At 45.5% G+C, this 21,241-nt stretch overlaps 1 protein-coding gene across 1 annotated transcript in view; it reads right to left on the bottom strand.

Annotated features, from left to right (window-relative positions):
• The window catches only part of TGFBRAP1 (transforming growth factor beta receptor associated protein 1), a 200,145-nt gene that overhangs the window by 28,460 nt on the left and 150,444 nt on the right, over positions 1-21,241 (bottom strand). The window contains exon 10 of the mRNA XM_078657996.1: positions 135-568. Coding sequence (XP_078514122.1) covers positions 135-568 — 434 coding nt within the window. The remainder of the gene's footprint in view (positions 1-134; positions 569-21,241) is intronic.

Raw genomic sequence — 21,241 nt, 5'->3', positions numbered from 1 at the left:
CGACTGCTGATTAAGTTAAACATTCTCTGTTGACATATATAAGTAGCATGGAGTCCAGGAATTTGAATCCTGGGCGAAAGGCATGCGATATTGCTATGTTAAACAGAATATACAAAATAACTTAGTGCACTCACCCTCTCGTGTTTGTATATAAGGTTTTCAGATTTTGCCAATCCCACAGCAAGCTGAGCCATTGTTTGATTATGAAGGCTTTCTCTCATGGACCCAGCCAAAAACGGAGCAAGGAGCTGCACTGACCAGGTTTCGGGCAATTGTCTCAAAACCTGAGCTGTGTTGAACTCAGGGGCATGTTTGTTTAAAAGGTCCACACCAGCCACCTGGAGTGTACCATCAGAGGAGTCTGGATTCAAGTAGATAGTGAGTAAGAGATGGAAGAGTCTCTGCCGGTAGGGTGCATCTTTACTCACAGAGTTCCACAGACAATAGTCTTCAGCAGCAGGGAAGTCTTTCAACTGGTGGACAAGTATGTTCAGAGCTTTGTCATGTTCTTCCAGCTTCCCGTATAGTATTGCACTTTCCAGATGAAGATCAGTATTCTTTATTTTATCTGTTAAACAAAGACGATCATATTAGTGTTCTGACAAATCACAAATGTGTACGAAGTTTTCCTAAAGTTGATCTAAACACCAAAATGTGTTTCTTATGGCCAAGTGCAATGGGTAGAAAACAATTTGGATAATGTCCATAAAAGATCGCAGATAAGAGTCAGCAGGGATTTAGAGTTAGTTCAAAATCCATTTCATCCTGTTGTTGTGCATGACTACATAAGATGTTAACATTTTTATTAAAAATAAACATATCTAAATGAAGGCATCTGCCAAATAAGGTTCCTAATACTAGGCTGTTGAAATTGCACAATAAATTAAGACAATCGACAATGTAAACCTATTTGGAAATACACCAACATGAAGTCAATTAATGGGTTAGCATAGAATAAACTTCACAAAATCAAAGGGCATAACCCTGCCTCTTCATTGAAGACTTTGGTAGTACAGAACAAGTTATTTACCTGCGGTTACATTCTTTCTGGTGGATACGCTGCCTAGCTGCAAATTCCTCAACTTAAGAATATCCCAAGGCACCAGACTGGATCGGAAACAATGTTCCCAGCAATGCTCCCAAACGCAGATAGATGTCCGCAAGGTTGCTCCAGTGACTTTGTTCAGCTCTGTAGGAGTCACAAATAAATGTCACCCTTGAACACCGACATCAATTTATTAATCTTGCTCCTTCTGCTTCTTCCAGATGCAGAGCACCACAAAAAAACTGAAGTTGAAAGTGTGTCAAAACTTAACATTCACGATGTCCAGGAGTCCACTCTACAAATTGCGAGGGCACAGAGGAATCAGCGGTTAGAAAGAGTATCCACCAGAAAGAGTTAGCAAAGGTAGGTAACTTGTTCTTTGACAGATACTTCTAACTGTAGATTCCTTAACATAAGAATAGATATCACTGACCACTGAAGTGAATCATGAAGGTGGAGGGTCTGGTGAGTGGACTCCGAACAGAAAGTCTTGCAGGACCAAGGTGGCTATATGGCCCTCCCATCAGGCCTGGTTGTTTCTGAACGAGTGCACCAAAACCCACTTCACGGCCTGGCAAATATGCAGAACCAGCTCCCCTGGTGGAATGACCCCACAGGATTTCAAGCCGCTGCTTCTTGGCAAGCTTGTGGCCGATTTTAATGCAGAGGATTAACCATCTTAATGTGTTCATTTTCTCACCTCCTTTTCTTTCTTTGCTCAAGAAAATCCTACAAAGAGCTGGTTATCCGCACAATGGTCCCTTGTGCGGTAATATAAAAGCTCAAAAGGTGTCCACAAAAGAAATGTTAACTGTAAGACCCATTGCAGCATGATAAATGGCTTTGGAGGAAACACGCAAGTCAAACCTTTGATAAAATGCATCACAAAAGGTGAGTTAAATAAAGATAGTTGATCAACTAATCAAAAAGACTGAAAGGGCCAACAAGTAACCCTTAACTGAGCCCACTGCAGGCTTGGTGACTCAACGGAAAAACAAACACATCCTAGAGTCTGGCCTGCAGATAGTAGGTATGACTAGCACCCAATGTTTCCCATCACCCAGTATAGATGGAATTTCTCAAAGGACATTGTGCTGCAAGGATAACTGACTACTGTGGCCGACAGACTGAACAGATTTAACTGTTGCTACTCAGTCGCACGAATGGGGATTAGGTCATGGAGAATCAGGAGCAGGACCCTCTCCTGTTGCTGAGACAGGAGGTCCTCCTGACGTGGTAGATGGATCGGAGGACAAATGCTCATGAGGTCTGGGTACCATCCTCTCCAGATGCACTCTGGGTATACTGTGATTAATTGAACCTGGTCTATCCTGATTGTCCTTAGAACTTGAGGCAAGAGAGGCAGTGGCTGAATGTGTGCAGGAGGGAGAACCATGTGTCATTCTAGCAGCCTCAGACCTCCTGGTCAGTGCAACACTCTCCTGGACTCCTGCCGCTCATTCTAATGAGTCAGTTCCTCGCCCACTGCCTAGTGGACGCCAGTTCGGTCCCAGGTGACTGCTGCCACAGATGTCCCCAGGCCGACACACCATCTAGTCTGATTTTATTCCTTTTTTCATTTTTGGTGCTCTGGGTTAACATTTGTGGGGCGGGGGGGGGGGGGGGGCTCGAGAGAATTAGAATTATTTTTAGTGGGTTTGGTTAGGGTTGCTGGTTGGGACCAGCCCCGTCACTCTCCTGCTACTGCCATTATTTCTGCAGTTTCCCAATCCCTTCCCTCCGACCTCCCTGCTAGACTCTCCCACATCCCAGGAGCACAAATGGAGGCCACTATGCAGCTGCGCTGCCGGTGCCAAAGGCAAACCTGTCTGCGCCTGGTCATGCCTGGACCGTGCCCAGTGCCAGGACCCCTGGATCTCCCGCCACCCGCCGATACACAGCCAAGGAATTCCTGGATATGGACCCCAGACACCGAAACGACAGCGGATTCATCCCCTCACCTTGATCAACCAAGGACTCTTCATCTGCCAACATTGCCACTTCTCCTGCAGCAAAACCTATGAAGGACACAGCGCCACTCCTGCCCAGAGGATCATGAACAACCTGAAACCACTCCAAAGCATTCTGCTTAACACCCGCTCCCTCAGCAAGCGAGCCACGGAAATCTGGGACACCATCACCACCTTCTCTACTGATGTCACCTTCATCATAGAAATGTGGCTCAACCCCTCCTCGAACCCCGCCATCGCCACTCCTACAAGATAAGACACCAAGGGCTACAAGATAAGACACTAAGACTGTACCAAACAAAAACAGAGGAGGGGGCATTGCCATCAACTTCAAGGAAACCATCAGATGCACCATCACCAACAACGACCCCATGCCTATCATGGAACACATCAAAATCCAACTACAGACAGATGTGAAGATCATGATAAGAGGCACCCTCGCCTACAGATCCCCTGAACCCTAACCATCTTTCTGCAATGCCATCGCCAACCTCATCGCCCCCCCCCCCCAGCCATCAACTCCCACCACTACGTCCTACTCGGCAACCTCAACTCCCACATCGACAACCCAGACGACGCAAACTCCATCGCCCTCCTGGAGAACCTGAAGAACACTTGCCTCACCCAACTGGTCACCGAACCCACCCACAAGGGCGGACACACTCTCATCACCATCTTCACCTCCAGCAACAGAATCAAATTAAGCACACCACAGAACTCACCAGGACTGACCACGTAATTGTAAACTTCACCATCTCCGACACCCAGTATGCCATCACCAAGCGTCGCCACCGCAGCTGGAGAAAGGTCACTGGAACCCAGTGGACACAGACCCTCACCACCACCCAACATGCAGCAGACCTTAACCAGGCCGTCCAGGACTTTCCCGCCTAGATCACAAACTGGGCCGACAGAGTCGTCTCACTGAAACCAACAAAAGCCAACACCAACAAAACCTCAAAACATGCCAGCTGGTACATCCCTGACCTCCAAGCACAACTGCTACCAACTGCAGAAGCTTTTTGGCGCGTCTCAAAAAATTCAGACAACAGAGCCGTTCACAAAACAGCCCTAAGCATCTACCACCGGCACACCAAAGAAGGCAAGGAAAGCAGCCATCGCCGCCTGGATTGACACAGCAGCCAACCACACTAAAGAACTATTGAAAATATCGAGGAATTCTCCAACCTAACAGCCACTGTGAGCATCATCCACCACTCCCAAGAACTCTGTGACACCCTCTCCGACCATTTCCACAGCAAGATTACCACTATCTACAACAATTTTGCCCTCCAACCCACCACCCTCAATCTCAACGACCTCAATGTAACCAGCGAAGACCAACTATCACCATCCGGTCTCCTCTCACCACCCAGACCACCACAGACCTCATGTCTTCAGTCCACTTCAGGGCACCCACCGACCCCCTGCTCTCACCACTTCTTCAACCTTGGAACAAGCCCATTCAGCTTTGAACTTACCAGAATCCTCAACACCTCCATCACCACAGCAACCTTCCTAAGCAGATGGAAACACGCAGAAGTGAGACACCTCCTAAAGAAACCCTCCACCGACCCCAGCTATCTAAAACATTTTCAACAATCTCCCATCTTCCCTACCGGCCAAAATACTCAAGAAAGCCATCAACCAACAACCCGAACTCCTGGAACAAAACCACCTACTGGACACCTCACAATCAGGATTCCGTGCAAACCACAGCACTGAGACAGCGCTGATTGCTGCCAAGGAAGACATTAGGACTCTCCTCAACCGCAGAAAAACTGTGGCCCTGATCCTTCTCCGCCTCTCTTCGTTGTTCAACAGTCTCCCACAAAACCCTCATCAACAGACTCCACAACGTCGGCATTCAAGTCGCCCTTAAGTGGATTGCCTCCTTCCTTACAGGACGCACACAGAATATCTGGCTGCCTGCGATCACCTCTGCACCCAAGAACATCCTTTGCAGTATACCCAAAGGATCATCACTTAGCTCCACCTTATTCAACACCTGCATGACGCCCCTTGCAGATGTCGTCAGATCCTACGGCCTCAAAATAATCTCCTACATTGACAACACTCATACCCTCGCTCACTGAGGACCCCACCAACGCCAAAACCAACTTCTCGAATCCCAAGACCAACATAACCAACTGGATGAGAGACAACTGCCTCAAACTGAACTCAGCCAAGACAAAAGTACTGATCTTCGGGAACAACACCTCCACCTGGCACCACAGCTGATGGCTGTCTGAACTTGGACCAGCTTTGTCACCAACAGATCGCGCACGCAACCTAGGGATCATCCTCGACATCCAATGACAATGAAACTGCAAGTCAACTCAATCGCCTTCTACTGCTTTCACACTCTTTACATGCTCCGCAGAATCTTCAGATGGATATCAATTAAAACCAGAAAGATTGTCACTCAGGCCCTCATCACCAGCCGCCTCAAATACAGCAACGCTCTCTACACTGGCATCTCCAACCAGCTCCTCAGGGAGACTCCAGACCATACAAAAAAGCAGCATCCAAACTCATCCTGGATCTTCGGAAATGGTCACACATCACCCCCACCTCAGAAACCTCCACTGACTCCCCATCCAGCAGAGATGCCCTTTCAAGATCCTCACGCACATTCACAAGACCCTATACGTTCAAGGACCATCCTTTATCAACCAACAACAGAAATTCCATCAATCCTCCAGACACCTGTGTTCCTCCTAACTTGTCCTCTGCCACACCCCCGCATCTGTAGCGGTGGCAATTCCTTCTCCTACATCGCCACCAAGATCTGGAACAACCTGCTCCTCCACCTGCGAACATCACCTTCCCTAACGGACTGCAGGAAGAGACTCAAGACTCGGCTTTTCTACAGAGAAACAGCATTCTCATTGTCCAGGTACCCCTAGGGGTGATAGTACTGCACCTTACAAAGGCTATCGATTGATTGACTGTAGTTAGAATGCATTTGCTATTGACTTTCCTTAAGAAAACTTCAGTGCGCAGTACAATTGACACTGCATGTTCTCGCCTGTAGTGAACAGATCTAACCATGGTCGAAAGCCCTCCTTACCACCTTTGGATGATGGAGAAGCCACTCTTCATTTCCAGCCTACCTCTGCTCAAATGATGGGCTACTAAAAAGATGTTCTGTTGGTATATTCACTTCCATTGGCACAGGGCTTCCGGTCATACGACCAGGAATATACCCCGCCCTGCTTGTTGCAGTACCACAAGTCAGTTGTGATGTAAGTGAGGACCAGCACCAACCTCCCCTTGATGAAGCAAAGAAAGGCTTTCAGGAGCAGACAGGGCACTTGAAGCTACAAAACCTTGAGGCCCTCTGCCGGAGGTCACAGGCTCTGATCTTCACCTCTATTAGGTGGCCTCCTCACCACAGCAGTGACACGTTTATCACAACTATGATGTCTGGGTGGGGAAGGGAAATCAGCCTGCCACAAGTTGGCATTTTTCTGCCACCACAGAAAATATAGAGCGGTCTCCTCTGAGATTTGGATGGAGTCAGGGAAGCAGCCCGCATTCTGGTCCCATTGAAACCGGAGGTTCCACTTCAGGGCCCACACATGCCATCTTGTGTTTGAGACGATGAGGATGCACGATGCAAGGGATGCTAGGTGTCCAAGAAGCCTCAGAGCCGTCCTCACCAAAACGCGGAATTGAGCCGGTCACATCGTGATTGTATACTGAATGGTCTGGACTCATTGCGCAGATGGGAAGGTACTGAACACCAGTGTGTCCATTACAGCTCTTATGAAGGCAATCCTCTCCATGACACACAGGGGGGACTTTAGCTTTTTGACATGAAAACCCCAAAGATGACAGGAGTCCCGAAGTAGTCTATGGAGGACTGCGATGAGCTAGCCTTGAGCAACTTGTCTTCTAGGCACAGGAAGAAAACAAGTTACTTACCTGTAACTTTAGTTCTCCAGTATTGGAATCTTTCATAGATTCACATGCCTGAATCATTTCCCGTCGTCGATACGGGAGTCTCCGGTATATAAAAAAGCAGTGCTTAGTAGTATAGCAAACTGAAAAGAGGCCTAGGCCCATTTCCCTTTTGCAACCCATAGCCTTTGTTATGTAAAAAAGGCCCAAACTTTTCCCTGAACCAATCAGTGCTCCTCACCCTCTAGAACACTCCTTAGAGAACCTTCTGCCCCTCAAATTTTTCGCGCACTTGTGCATATAACACACTTCTTGTGCTAAATCCGAGGTGAGCCTCTCAGGGGAGGAGGTTGGGTGCATGTGAATCTATGAAAGATTCCAATACTGGAGAACTAAAGTTACAGGTAAGTAACTTGTTTTCTTACTCCAGTATTGGAACTTTCATAGATTCACATGCCTGAATCAGAATAGCGAGCAGTGAAAAAACAGAGCACATTTTCCTGATACATTACATAATCATGCAATACCATTAGAAAATGAAGCATAATCTCATATACATACTTATATAAAATGTGACTTTGTAAACAAAAGAAATTATGGATGGAGGGATGCAAGAAAGGCTCACCGTTACTGGATGATATTCCGCAGTACCGCCTCTCCCACCGCCGCATCCGATTCTGCGGCTGCCTCCAAGCAGTAGTGCCTGGTGAAGGTGTGCGTAGATGCCCAGGTTGCTGCTCTGCAGATATCCTGGATTGTCACTCCTCCAAACAATGCAGTGGATGTGGCCACTGCCCTCGTGGAATGGGCACGGACTCTTGCATTCAAAGGCTTTCCAGCAGCTTGATGACAGTAGACAATTGCACTGGAAATCCATCTGGCAATTCCCCTCTTTGACAGCGGGAAACCTTTCCTGGGTGCGCTGAAGGCGACGAATAACTGGGAAGACTTGCGAAACGCCTTAGTTTCTTTCAAGTAAAATTTTATACATCTCTGAACGTCCAGCAAGTGTAATACTCTTTCTGTCGCTGTTGATGGATGAGGAAAGAAACGCTTCGGCACCAATGGTTCGTTCAAATGAAAGTCAGTTGGCACCTTCGGAATGAACTTCGGGTTTGTCCTGAGAATCATCTTATCCTCTTGAAATTGCAAGAAAGGCTCCTGATTCGTGAGCGCTTGTAGTTCACCTACTCTTCTCGCCGAAGTCAATGCGATGAGAAGAGCCACTTTCCAGGACAAGAACTTCAGGTCTGCCCTGTGTATCGGTTCATAAAGGTGGTGGAGGCTTTCCTGGTGGAAAGACTCTGAATATTCCTTTCGTGAATTGTTGGATAATCCTTGAGGACCATAAACATGGGCCTCACGATGATCTCCTGTAGCGGGATAACGCAGCCATGCACCTTAATGGAGGCGTGTGCTAATCCTGACTTTGCCAACAGCAGAATGTAAGGTATAATTTAATGAGGTGCAGCAGTAAGAGGGTGAACATCATGCCTCTTACACCACAGACAAAACCTCTTCCATTTCATTCTGTAGGTTTTGTTGGTACTCTCCGCTCTGGCCTTGGACAGGATCTCCCTACATTCATGTGAGATGTTCAGATGGCTAAACTCACAGTGTTCAGGAGAAAGGCTGCTAATCGCAAGGATTTCGGGTCCGGATGGTGCACCTGCCCCTTGGACATTGTCAGAAGCGATGGAATCAGGCGCAACCGAATTGGACGATCCTCCGACAGTAGCAGCAGTTCCGTGAACCAGTGTTGTCTGGGCCACCACGGGGCTACTAGGATCAGCCTGCACAGCTCTTTCTTGATCTTCACCAGTACGCGAGGGAGAAGAGGAATTGGAGGAAAACCGTAGGCAAAGATGCCTGACCATGCCATGGAAAACGCATTCCCCCAAGCCAGCTTGCGAAGTACCGGCATTTTCTGTTTTCCTTTGTAGCGAAGAGGTCCACTATCGGTGTTCCCCATCTCCGAAAGACGTTGTCCAGGATGTCCTGGTCCAGCTCCCATTCGTGGCAGGACGATTTTAGCCTGCTGAGAGTATCCGCCTTGATGTTTTGATCCCCCGGGAGGTGTTCTGCTGTCAATGATATTCCCTGCTAAATATCCCATTCCCATATCTCCTGGGCTTCCTGAGACAGGGAGAGAGATCTTGTTCCCCCTTGCTTGTTTACATAATGCATTGCCGTAGTGTTGTCTGTTCTTATCAACACCGGCGCACCTTTTATCCTTGGCAGAAAAGACAGTAATGCCAAGCGGATCGCCCTGAGTTCCAGCAGATTTATATGTAATTGTTGCTCCTCTGCCTTCCAACGGCCGCTGACCTGAAAGTCCTGAAGGAAACCTCCCCATCCTTCTAACGACGCATCCGTCGTTACCACTAGCGGAGCTGCTCTTGCTAGAAGCGTAAGTCCTTGAGATACATTTGCCTTTTGGGTCCACCACTTTGCTGCCTGCAGCATGACTGGTGTCACATTTATTGTATCGTCGAAGGATCTCTCCGACTGACGCCATTGGAGATCGATCTGTTCTTGCCATGGTCTCATCCTTAGCCTGCAGCAAGGTACCAGTGGAATACAAGAGGACAGCAAGGATTTGTACCTGCGGACTGAAAGAGACTTTCTTTTTCCCAAGTCTTGGAAGAGGGACACCATCCTCAGCTGTCTTTCCTCGGAGGGAAACGCTTTGTTGCATTCCGTGTCCAATATTGCCCCCAGAAATGTGATACCTCTTGCTGGGTGGAGGTTTGACTTTCCCTCGTTGAGAGTCAATCCTAAATTGACGAATAAGTCCATGCAAGCTTGCGTCGACGCTCTGGCCTGTGTCTTTGATGGTGCCTTGACTAACCAGTCGTCGAGGTACGGAAATATTTGATGTCTTTGCTTTCTCAACACAGCCGCCACTGGAGCCAGGCATTTCGTGAACACTCTTGGCGCTGACTTCAAGCCGAATGGCAGCACCCTGAATTGGTAATGGCTTCCGGCTACCCAGAACCGAAGGTACTGCCTGTGTGCAGGATGTATGGGCACGTGGAAAAACGCGTCCTGTAGGTCCAATGTGGTCATATGATCTCCTGGGTTTAATAACGGAAGGATGTCCTGTAGGGATACCATCCTGAAAGATTGTTTCTTGAGATAGGTGTTTAAGGATCTGAGATCCAGAATGGGGCGCCACTGGAGCTTGTTTTTCTTGATAAGAAAAAAACGGGAGTAAAACCCCTTATTTTCCTGGGATTTCGGTACCGGTTCTATTGCTCCCTTTCGGAGCATTGCCCGAATCTCCTGCCGGAGTTGATGCAGATGATTGGCTCTTTGGTGCATCAGTGGCGTACAAGGGGGCGTCTGAAGAAATTCTAGGGTGTGACCGAATTGAACTATATTGAGGACCCATTGGTCCGTTGTAATTGTCCGCCAATTGTGAAGATAGTGAGCAATCTTTCCACCCAGGGGAGCATCTGACAGAGCCGGAAGATGAAGGTCGTCATTGGCGACGGGTGTTGTCCTTTCCTCGGCCACCACGTCCTCTTGGAGTCGATTTTGTGTATCCTCCTGACGGACGCTGGTTATATTGTTGACGGTATGGCTGCGATGAGGACTGATAAGAAGATGAATATCTCCCTTGTTGGTATCCTCTCCTATACGAGGATTGCCCTCTCCCCCTGGAGCCACGAAAAGGGGTTTTCCTGTACTGCAGTGTTCCCAGAGCCTTTGCAGTATCAGTATCCTTCTTGATACTTTCCAGCATATCATCTATATGTTTTCCAAATAATTCTTCTCCATTGTAGGGAAGGTCCAGGATTTTGTTTTGAACCTCCGGCCTAAATGCTGTTGCTCGCAGCAAACCTTGCCTGCGGAGGACCGCAGCTCCTCCAAGGGATCTAAATGCCGTGGTCGCTATATCCATAGCGCAGTCTATGACTTCGGCCGAAGTCCTCTCACCTTCCATAAGACTTTTCTTCACCTCCTGCTTCTCTGGATCTGGCACCAGGTTAACGTATGGAGACAGGTCGCACCACATCTGCCTGTCATACCTCCCCAATATCGCCAGGGCATTTGCGGCTCTTACCAGTAGAGCAGACATTAACGAAAAACGCTTCCCTGCGTTATCCAACCTTCTGCCCTCTTTGTCTGGAGGTGTTGCAATCGGAGCAGATGGGTTCCTGGATTTCTGTTGTGCCGCCTGCGTGATAACAGAATCCGGTTTGGGATGACCCAAAAGGCACGATGGAGCATCGACCGGTGCTTTATACTTTTTATCTAGTCTGGCCAGAACCGGTATTACCGTCGCTGGCGTCTCCATGACCTTCAATCCTTCTTTCCAGATATGAGACACTATAGGTAGAGATCGTACAGATCTCCGATACGAGTCCTTAAAGTCCTATAGAAAACATTCCGTTTTCTCCTCGGTCATGGTCAGTGCAAACCTCTCAGTGGCTCTCTCCATCAGATTATGAAATCCACCAATGTCCTCCGGTGGCGAGTCCACTGGCCTCTGCGGAGGAGTTGCAGGTGATGGGGCAATATAATCATGCCATTATGCACTTGTGTCCGCAATCTCACCATCCTCCTGATCCTCATCCGAGGTATCGTGGTGTGTTGTCGGTGGTGGGGACCTAACAGTAGGTTCCTGCACAATCTCTCTCCTCCGAATCGGAGTTCCTGGAACCGATCGTGGACGTGGAGTAGCCTCTATAGCCTGTTGAGCGACTGGAGTCGCTGGGTATCTCTTCCTATAATCCTCCAACATTCCTTGGAGATTCTTCAACAAAGAGGATGGTACACTGGTCATCTCCTCTCGTTGCTGCTGTCGATATCGATGTTGTTCCTGGGGTTGTTCTTGATAAACCCCATATTCTTCCTCAGAATCGTATTCTTGGCACTTGACCTGTAATTGTGAAGGGCTACTGGCAATACCATACTCTTCATCCTCCTCCGAATCTTCCTCCTCCAGTAAGTGAGACAGTAGCAATGGGGAGACCTTGCTTGGAGATGTAACCTCAGGTGTTACAGGTTTTTTCCAAGGCACCAACCTTTTTTCTGGTGTTTTTTCCCTCGTCGACGAGCCCGTCGACGAGATTCCCATCGCCGTCGTCGACCAAGTCATTGTCGTCGACGCTACCGTCGACGTTGTACTGACCGTCGACGCTGTCCTCGTCGACGTCGTCGTCCTCGTCGACGCTGCCGTAGACACGGTCGTTGACGCCTGAAATCGTCGACGCTGTCTTCTCACCAGCCTTCTCCTTCTTCGTCGACGACGGAGGTGTTTTCGTCGTCGTCGATGGCCCCTTTTTAGTCGACGGTCCCGTCGACGGAGTTGATTTCCCCTCAGAAGGCGCAGAAGAAGATCGTTTGATGGTAATCTTGATCTTCTGAGGTGACTGTGGTGGATCTGAAGTGGATTTTGTTCCTTTCACCTCACTAGCAGATCCCTTCTTCCCCTTAGATGAGACTGAAGGGGATTTTGAGGGACTGCGCCCTGAAGACCCTGGAGTGGTCTTTTTTGGGACCTTCTCAGGTCTTTCCCCTGAGGAATGTGTCTGAGGAGATCTACTTCTCTTCTGAGATCTCTTAGACGCCACAGATTCCTCCTCACTCTCACTTGAGAGGATTTCCTTCCTGGCTTTGACTTTCTGAAGCCAGATCAGAAGCCTTCCCTCACGATCTCTCAAGGTCTTATTTGAAAAGGTACGACATACCTTACAATCTGCTGCCTTATGGTCTGGGTAGAGACAGTAGATGCAGTCCTTGTGAGGGTCATCTGTATAAAGCCTCTTCTTGGAGCAGGTTGAACAAGCTCTAAATAATTCTTTTTTCTCTTTCTCAGACATGGTTGATGTAAAAAACCTCAAATCCAAGTCAAAATACTGTAGAAGTAAAGAGTTTGAGCAGAGCTCAAAGGAGACTCCCTAGCACAACGTGCGGTAGAAAAATCTGAGGGGCAGAAGGTTCTCTCAGGAGTGTTCTAGAGGGTGAGGAGCTCTGATTGGTTCAGGGAAAAGTTTAGGCCTTTTTTACATAACAAAGGCTATGGGTTGCAAAAGGGAAATGGGCCTAGGCCTCTTTTCAGTTTGCTATACTACTAAGCAGTGCTTTTTTATATACCGGAGACTTGAGTCTCGACGACGGGAAATGATTCAGGCATGTGAATCTATGAAAGTTCCAATACTGGAGTAACATATGTATCCTCGTCCTCCAAGGTGAGCAGTGACCACACTTTTATAAATACCCAAGGACTGAGTTAAGGCTGATTAGGATCACAGTATACTGAAAGTATTACAACCCCACCATGAACTGCAAGTAACATCTGTGGGACTTAAGGACGTGTATATGAAAATATGAATCCTGCAAAACCAGGGACACAATCCAGTCTTCTGAGTACAGAGCAAAAGGAATCTGTGTCAGACTTTGTCTTGCCGCAGAAAGGGTATCAGTAGACGGATGTCCAGTATAGACCCAAGGCCTCTCTGTCCTCCTTTGGTATGAGAAAGTAGCACAAATGGCACCATTCACCTCGCCCTGAAACCGACACATGCTCAATGGGAACTTTGATCACCAGAAGGACGACTTCTTGCAGCAAGATAGCAAAATATTTCTTTGATGTGGGGTTATGCTGTGTAGCACACATCACCTGAGAGGGTATCCATGCACTTGGGCAGGTGTGTAGGTTTGTGGTCCCCAAGGAGCTTATACGTAATCTTGCGGAAATCAAGAAGTGAGAAGGAGGATCCAATGTTTTGAGGGAGGTCGTTCCATTTCTTGGGTGTGATTTAGGAGGATGAACGATCTCAAATCTTGCTTTTGTGGATGCAGAGAATGTGTACCAGTAAGAATGAGGCAGAGCGTAGGTGTCTGGTGGGTTGGCAACCGGGTAATCTAGTCCGGTGTTGTGTAGGGCTTTGTAAGTATGGGTAAGAAGTTTGAATTGGCTGTGCTTGTGAATGGGGAGCAAGCGAAGCTTCCTGAGGTGCAGTGTGATGTGGGTGCGACTTGAAAGATCGAGTACGAGTCTTGCATCGGTGTTCTGGATGGTCTGAAGTCTGTGTAGGAGGTGTTTTGAAATGGGGTGGGTGGAAATGGGGCAGGGAGGAAATGACATTCAGGGTTTTGTTGAGTAATTCATAATACCCATCTGTCAAAGATGATTGCTCTCCAGCCAGGAAGGAAATGTCATATTGTGTCTCCCACAGGTAAGCCCTTGTGCTTTCTCGCCCAATTTTGAGTAGGGAGATGGGGTACAGTCCTTGGTCCTTTTGCACTTATTTCGCATTTTCGACTTACTGGAACACTAAATTGGAACAGAACTTTGTTTGGTCAGGGACCAACATCTAATTCCTGCAGTCAAGGCACAGCTTGAATCTTGTTGTATTCGGGTGGAGACTTCACTCGTGGCACACTGATGGAACATAATTTTCTTTTAAAGTCTTTGAAAAACAAAGTTGAGGTAGGAGTTCCGGATCTGTGTCTAACAACATGGAAATAAAAGAATTGGCGCTGGAGCACAAGGGTGGCACTTATATGCAGCTTCTGTTCGTCACCATGGAGCCACACAGAACCACATGGTGCCACCTATCAGCATACAGTAGCATTGCTGAGAAAATTTCCAGATCCAGTCTGGTGCCCAGGGATATTTTTAAGATGAAGTCTCTGTGATTAGAATAGCAGTCTCCAACAGGCCGACCGTGATCTACTAGTAGCTTGCAGCCTGTATTGGATAAGCTCGCTGCCTCACCCTTGGATCTGGATGATTGAAGCTGCCTTGCTGCAGATGCTTCAATTTTAAACTCGCTGCACTTGTCCTATGGTGTGGGGAAAGGTGACAGAAGCCGCAGGCACCACACTTATATAAATAATGCTGCTCTCTGGAAAAAAAAACGGACGATAAGAAAATGACACCTATTGGAGCACACTATTTGAAAACTTTAACCCTCAAAAATATTACCTCCATGAATTATTATTTCATTAATCTCAATGTAAAATATTAGAGGGTTGAAAATACTTTATTATTCTTTGTCTTCATCTTGCTTTCCTTTTTTCTTTCACTTCATTTTTCTTCTCCTTTTTCTTTCTCTTCACCTTTCATTTCTCTCTTTCTCCTCATCTTTCTTTTCATCTTTTCTTATCATCTTTGGCTTTTCTTCTCTTTATCTTTCTCTTTGTTTCAATCTCTTTTTCTGGATGTCCCTCCTTTCTTCTTTTCCTTCATACTGTTTGTCTGCTTCTCCGCCCCCCCTTATTTCTTTTCGGTCTTTTCTCCTCTTTTCTTGCTCTCTGTTCTCCTCTTGTCTTGCTCTCTTTTCTACTTTTCTTTGTGCCCTCTCATTTCCAAGTTTATTTCTATGTTTCTCATTCATTTCTGCTCTCCTTTGTTCCTTTCTCCCTTTGTTCTTCTCTTCTGCGTTTACTCTTATCTTACTTTCTCTCCTACTCCTCTCTATTTCATGATCTCTGTCTCCGGTTTATTCTTTATCTTCAGTCATTACTTAATTTTCTTCCGGTCTTCAGTCCTCATTTCTTTTCTATCTGTTCTTCTTTCATCTTTGTTCCTTCTCTCCTTTCTTCCTGTCTCATTACCTTTTCTTCATTCTCTCATTACTTACTTTCTCTCTTTTCTCTTTAGTCTTTCTTTCATGGTCCCCTCTCTAGCCTTCACTCCTTACTTTGTTCACGAGTGCTTTAATTCCGGAAGCAACTTTTTTGACCAATATTTAGTGTTTCATTTTTGCCTTAAATGTACACCGATGGACGGGAGTATGGCTGACAAAATAGGTTTAATAGTATCTCCCTATGAAGACTGCATGTACATATTGCTAATAGATCTAGCTAAGGATGAAATGTATTTTTTAAAAGAATAGGTGTGTGTGGTGTGTGTGTGTGTGTGTGTGTGTGTGCATTGTATGTGGTGTATGCGGTGTGTGCATGCACGCTTAGGTATTTTATCCTAGATTCAGAGCACCTAAATCTCAAGGGCAGGGCTTGCCAATAATCTTTGTACTATTTCATAAGTAAATGTTATTCTAAATCTTGAATCTTTAATGGAAAGCCAGTGTCTAACCCTCTGGAAAGCAAAACAATAGACATAAGGGCAATAAGCAAGATAATGGAAGTCTTTTGGTCTGTATCTCGCATAGTGTGATCCATTTCATGACAAAATGTGACACTCCCCTCTTAACGGTTATTTAAACACCACAGTAAAAGGATTAAACCGCTTCTAGGGGCCCCACAGGATACAGCTTTTATTCCATTCATAATTGTGGTAATTTCAACAGGCCTGGGTTTTGAAGGGGTCAGTGTTTGACTTGCTCAGCCATTATCCACCCTTATATAATAACTAGGCATTGGTCAGGCATTGATCAGAAGTAGATCTCACTACTGAAAAGGTTGGAGGCCACTGGATTAGAAGTATCCATCAGAGTGAAAAGCGCCTTTCTGCATTCTTTAATTTAAAAAAAAAGAAAAAAAGCCTTTTCACTGCTATAGCACCGAATATAAATTTCTAAACACCAATACACTCATAAAACAAGGATGACAGCTCATGTTCAATGATAAGTGAAGCAATCTCCAGGAGGAGACGGTCATCCAACTATGCAAAGAACCACTGTGCCAGACTGAATCTCACACCAGAGGACATCCTGCCAGTCATTACAGTGAGATGGATAGGCCAAATATGTGTGGATGTGTTCACCACGCAAATTAAGCCCCTCCCATTCCACTGCTGTTCCACAATGGTAGATTGGTATTAAAGATCCACTGGAAGAATCCCCAACAATCAGAAACAGAGCAGCATTTGATTGTTCTAAATCTGGACAGTGGGTACAACAGCCGCAAGTGGATTTCCCAGAGACCTGCTAGTGTGTCAGAGAATCCCCAAGGACTCTTGTTCACCTTTGGCAAATGAGCCCTAGAAATGTGGCTATTCAGGACAAAAAGAGCAGCTGTACCACTCTCCTATATTTTTCAATTTTGACAATAGTCTGGCAGGCTCCAATCTGTAGGGATCAACTGCACACCATGCAAAAGCTCCTTAATGTGGCCATTTTGGTGAACTCTTAGGTGCGAGACCCCTCCTATTGGTCGTGTGACAATCTCAAATGACTGCTCTTCTGTGACACACTCAAACTGAGCTTTGCTTAGCAGAACCATGATGCATATTCTTTGAGGTACCTCGGTGCACCCAGGGATGCTTCCTACTGGTCTCCCAAATTAATCTGAAATCCAGAGGGTTCGACCAAAGGACCCCTATGTTTTCTATTTTTTAAATAAATATTGTATTTTTGTAAATATTATTGGCTGTCATTGATGGCGCAACCCTGGTGAACATTAGTAAAAGAGATGTAAAATAAAACTATTTACAAGCATTACCCGTGCACATTCTTAGAGTTATCCATCACATAACTGATTGCAAACATTTATTTTATTAAGAATGGTGCTCACATAATGAAGGATGAGTGTTGCGTAGGACAAACCCATTTGCTGATTGGCTTTGGTCTGTCTGGAGGATACATAAACTGCATCTGCAAATGGAGCTCCTAAAGAGTTTGCATGCATGCATGCAGGCAGAGGCTCCACCAACCCCAACCTTGGGCTTGGGTCTTTGAATTTTTAAGAATGTTATGGACACACCTACAGGAATTGGCCATCTACCCAGCTGGTTAGCATTGGGAACATAAGGTGTAGCTATCATGTAGATCATTGAACTTCATCTAGGTCATGGCCTGTGTACTCCCAGAGCATGATGCGGATATTCTGCGCTCGTCCTCCTCCTCGAGACTACAACTTTTGCTCTGCTGAAATGCTGCCTGCCTACTGTGCTGCTGCTAACACTGCCAGTGTAGCCCCCAGGTCAGCCCAAGAAGTCATGCTTTGCAAAAAAAAGAGAGCAAGTCTGTGCTATCCCTCACCAGGGGATGGAGGCGGGTCGCTAAAGAATTAACCTCCAAAAGAAATCAGATGTCCATAAACATCAGCTGCGCCCATCACCAAAGAACTGCGGTGGATTTTGGGGGTTGGGGGGATCCACTGCACCCGAGACAATGCTAATAAATGCTGGAAAGTACACCCATCTCTGTACCAATACATATATATATTTTTTATTAATTTCCTTCCTCACCTCTTTGCCTTGAGCAGAAGACCAGCACCAAGATGGTTAGCTAGCTAGCTATAAACAGTGACATCTGTGGTGAGCTCTGAGCCCTTGGGGACACTGCCCTCTTTTTTGTGCTGTTGAGGTGTTTACAAGCCCTAGATAAATACCCAAAAGATACAAAATACCCCTGTAAAGGGAAAGATATAAAACAACTCCGTCTATCTATAAAATACTGAAAAAAATAAAGGTTAAAGTGACTTTGTAAGTAGATGCTAAAAATAGGCGTTACAAAAAAAAAACCTCTGAAATCCACCAATTATAGCTTACAGAATGCACTGCTTATTCTCTCAAAGATTACATCACTCATGACATTATGGTATTAAATGGCATCACTAATGACATCATACAATCACTGTGACATCATCCTACAGGGTGTGTGGACTTTTTTTTTGGGCAGAGTTTTATATAGCGCGAACTAGACCCGAACCGAATCAGGTATGAATGAATGAAACGGTTCTTGTCTTGCGCAAACTTAGCCCGATGGGCGTCAAGGCGCCTAAATCAAATATAGAAGCGCTTTACATATTTTCCAGTTATCCAGTTACGTTACATGAGGACACACTTTCATTTTAGGCACGGGGAGATTAAGTGATTTGCCCAGAATCACAGGAGGTTTTGGCGTCGTTACCGAGACTCGAACCCAGATCCCCAGGTCCGAGGTCGAGCGCCCTGTGGACAATTTTATATCCACCATATTGGGATTATCCTCTTAAAGACCTCATATGACCCACAAATTTAAAGTCAGGAGGTTGACGGGTATATATTTACCTACTGTAAAGATACTTTGCGTCAGGCTCTAGGACAACTCTCAGTAGAGTAGTTCCAGAGATGGTCAAAATGGAATACAACCTTACAGCTACGCTTACCCCACCAGTATGAAATAAACCACCTCTAAGTGAAACATCACTACAATCCACATTATTCATTGATCTGAAATGCCTCACAATCTTTAGTGAAGTTCTTGAAATAAATATGTATAGATTAAAGAATAGAATTTGTGTACACATCAAGGCATAGATGTGATGATGGTCTTTTCTGCCAAACAAATGAGTGGAATTAGCGCCAACCAGCTCTGCTGCTTTTGCTATGGCTAATATTGTATATTGAGATTATAGTTTGTTGCATGCTTCAGAGACACTCAGATTTGCTAAAACAAGAAATATCTGCAGCATGCAAAGATAATTTTACTTTCATCAGAAACCTCAGGTTTGTTTTTGAAAAATTAAACTAAGATAGAATATCTACAAACACAGACACTGGACAACTAAAGCACTTGTTATAAAAATGCAACCCATACGTTTAACTTTACGGAGGACAATACTGTAAGATATTAAAGCTATTTTCCTCTCCCCCAGATAACAATGTTTTTATGTGCCCTTAACAGTACCTCTCTTTCACATTAGACCACGGAGTTAGGGCAGGTCATTTTAGCTCTTCAGTTAGGCATACTACCGCTGAAAGAATAGAAGAGCCATTGGCCCATGTTGAAAGATAAGATTATTCTTTGTGACATGTATAAAAGAGGGTTCCAAGATTTAAAGCATGTATATTTTATGTCAGTCGATCACAATACCTTGCAGTCACTATAAGCTCCCTTTATTTAAACTTTTAATATAAAACTTTAAATACTACAGATTTTGACGCTTTGATTGCTTTAATACTATCCCTGCTCGAATAGTTTTTGTTATATTGTGTTTTACATTATTTTACTCATTCTTAAATTTTTTACGGTTTAAATAGGTTTATTGAATTACAAAATGAAGCACCTACATTCAAAGGCCGGTGGTCGTGATGTAAGAAATTAAAAATAGGAATAAACTGAGGAAAACAACTCCGCTTTCAAACTTGGTGTCACCACCCTCTTCCTGGGGAACTCACCTACATTGCTCATACTCATCTAAGCCGCCCACACTTCAATTTCAGAACGAGTCCAACCCAATGCCTCATGGTTATTTCACATACCCATTGCCACGCAGGGTGTCTGCCACATCTTTAGTAGTTTGTGGATATGGTCGTAAGCCGGAGTACTCGCAAGCACAAAGTTTCCTATACTCTCGCTTAAGGAAAGCAAGGCATGGTGCCCAAGTTTTCTTGCAAGTTATTTCCCTCGCCTCAAGCATTGCTGAAATTCTTTCCATCCCAATTAGGGTTCATAGGTGATGCAACCACATATCACAGTCCAGGGCCACCTCCCTACCCCACAGTGCTGGCACAGCTTGTTTAGATGTGCAAAAGGCCAAGGCTATTGCCCTGATTCATTGTGTACACAGTGGGAAACATTAAAAACTTCGACTTTTAAAATAGACACATTTATGTGCTATTATGTCTCATTATATGTCATTTGTGGCTCTCAGCAGAGGTCTTAGTCAATAAACTTAAACTGAAACTGCTGGCCAAATGGATACTTCTGAAAAGGCACTGAAAATAAGCTCCTCAGCAGCATAGGAATGAACCCATGATAAAACTGAGCAGAGTATATGTATAGCTGCAAATCTGAGCAAATCTGGCCACCATGTCAGGGTCTGTTTGACTTTGGACAGCAATAAAACAACGTCGTCCAAATGACCAGTCACTGACTTCTATTGGAAATCCAATGCGTCTTGGAGGGGATGCATTTATAGGGAGCAGGGGGATATATGAGAACATTATCCCTTGCATGGTCTTTCACTTGACCAATGAGAATTGGGTCTGTTGCCTCAAAGTTGGACCAAAGATATTATTTTGCTTTTTATTCCCTGTACTGGATAGGCTTTGCAAGTAGTTGTGCATATGCACGAGCACAGGAATATGATTGGTTGAGGCCATGTTAGCCTAAATTTTTTCTTATTATAGCGAGGGCGAGCATCCTTAATATAACAATAGTTGTGTTTTCCACCTAGCTCACAAGTTAGGGGGACGGATATTTTGATAAGACAGTTATCTAGGTAGGTAAACACCCTTAATCCTATCCACCACATGTATGCCGCTACTGGGCTATCAAACAACATGTCCAATATTTTAGATTGCATCTCAGGGAAGAAGGATGTGCTTTTCAACCATCCTTGGTGGTGCCAAACCGATCCGGTTGCCAATTATCGGAGCCAACATATTTGAAGGTCTCACATTTAGATACTGTCTTATTATGTAGAATGCTTTCCATGAGCAACATCATCCTGACCAACCTCATCTTGATCG

This window comes from Lissotriton helveticus, chromosome 8 (assembly GCF_964261635.1).
Source record: "Lissotriton helveticus chromosome 8, aLisHel1.1, whole genome shotgun sequence".
Lineage (NCBI taxonomy): Eukaryota > Metazoa > Chordata > Amphibia > Caudata > Salamandridae > Lissotriton > Lissotriton helveticus.
This window is presented reverse-complemented; position numbering and strand designations above follow the sequence as displayed.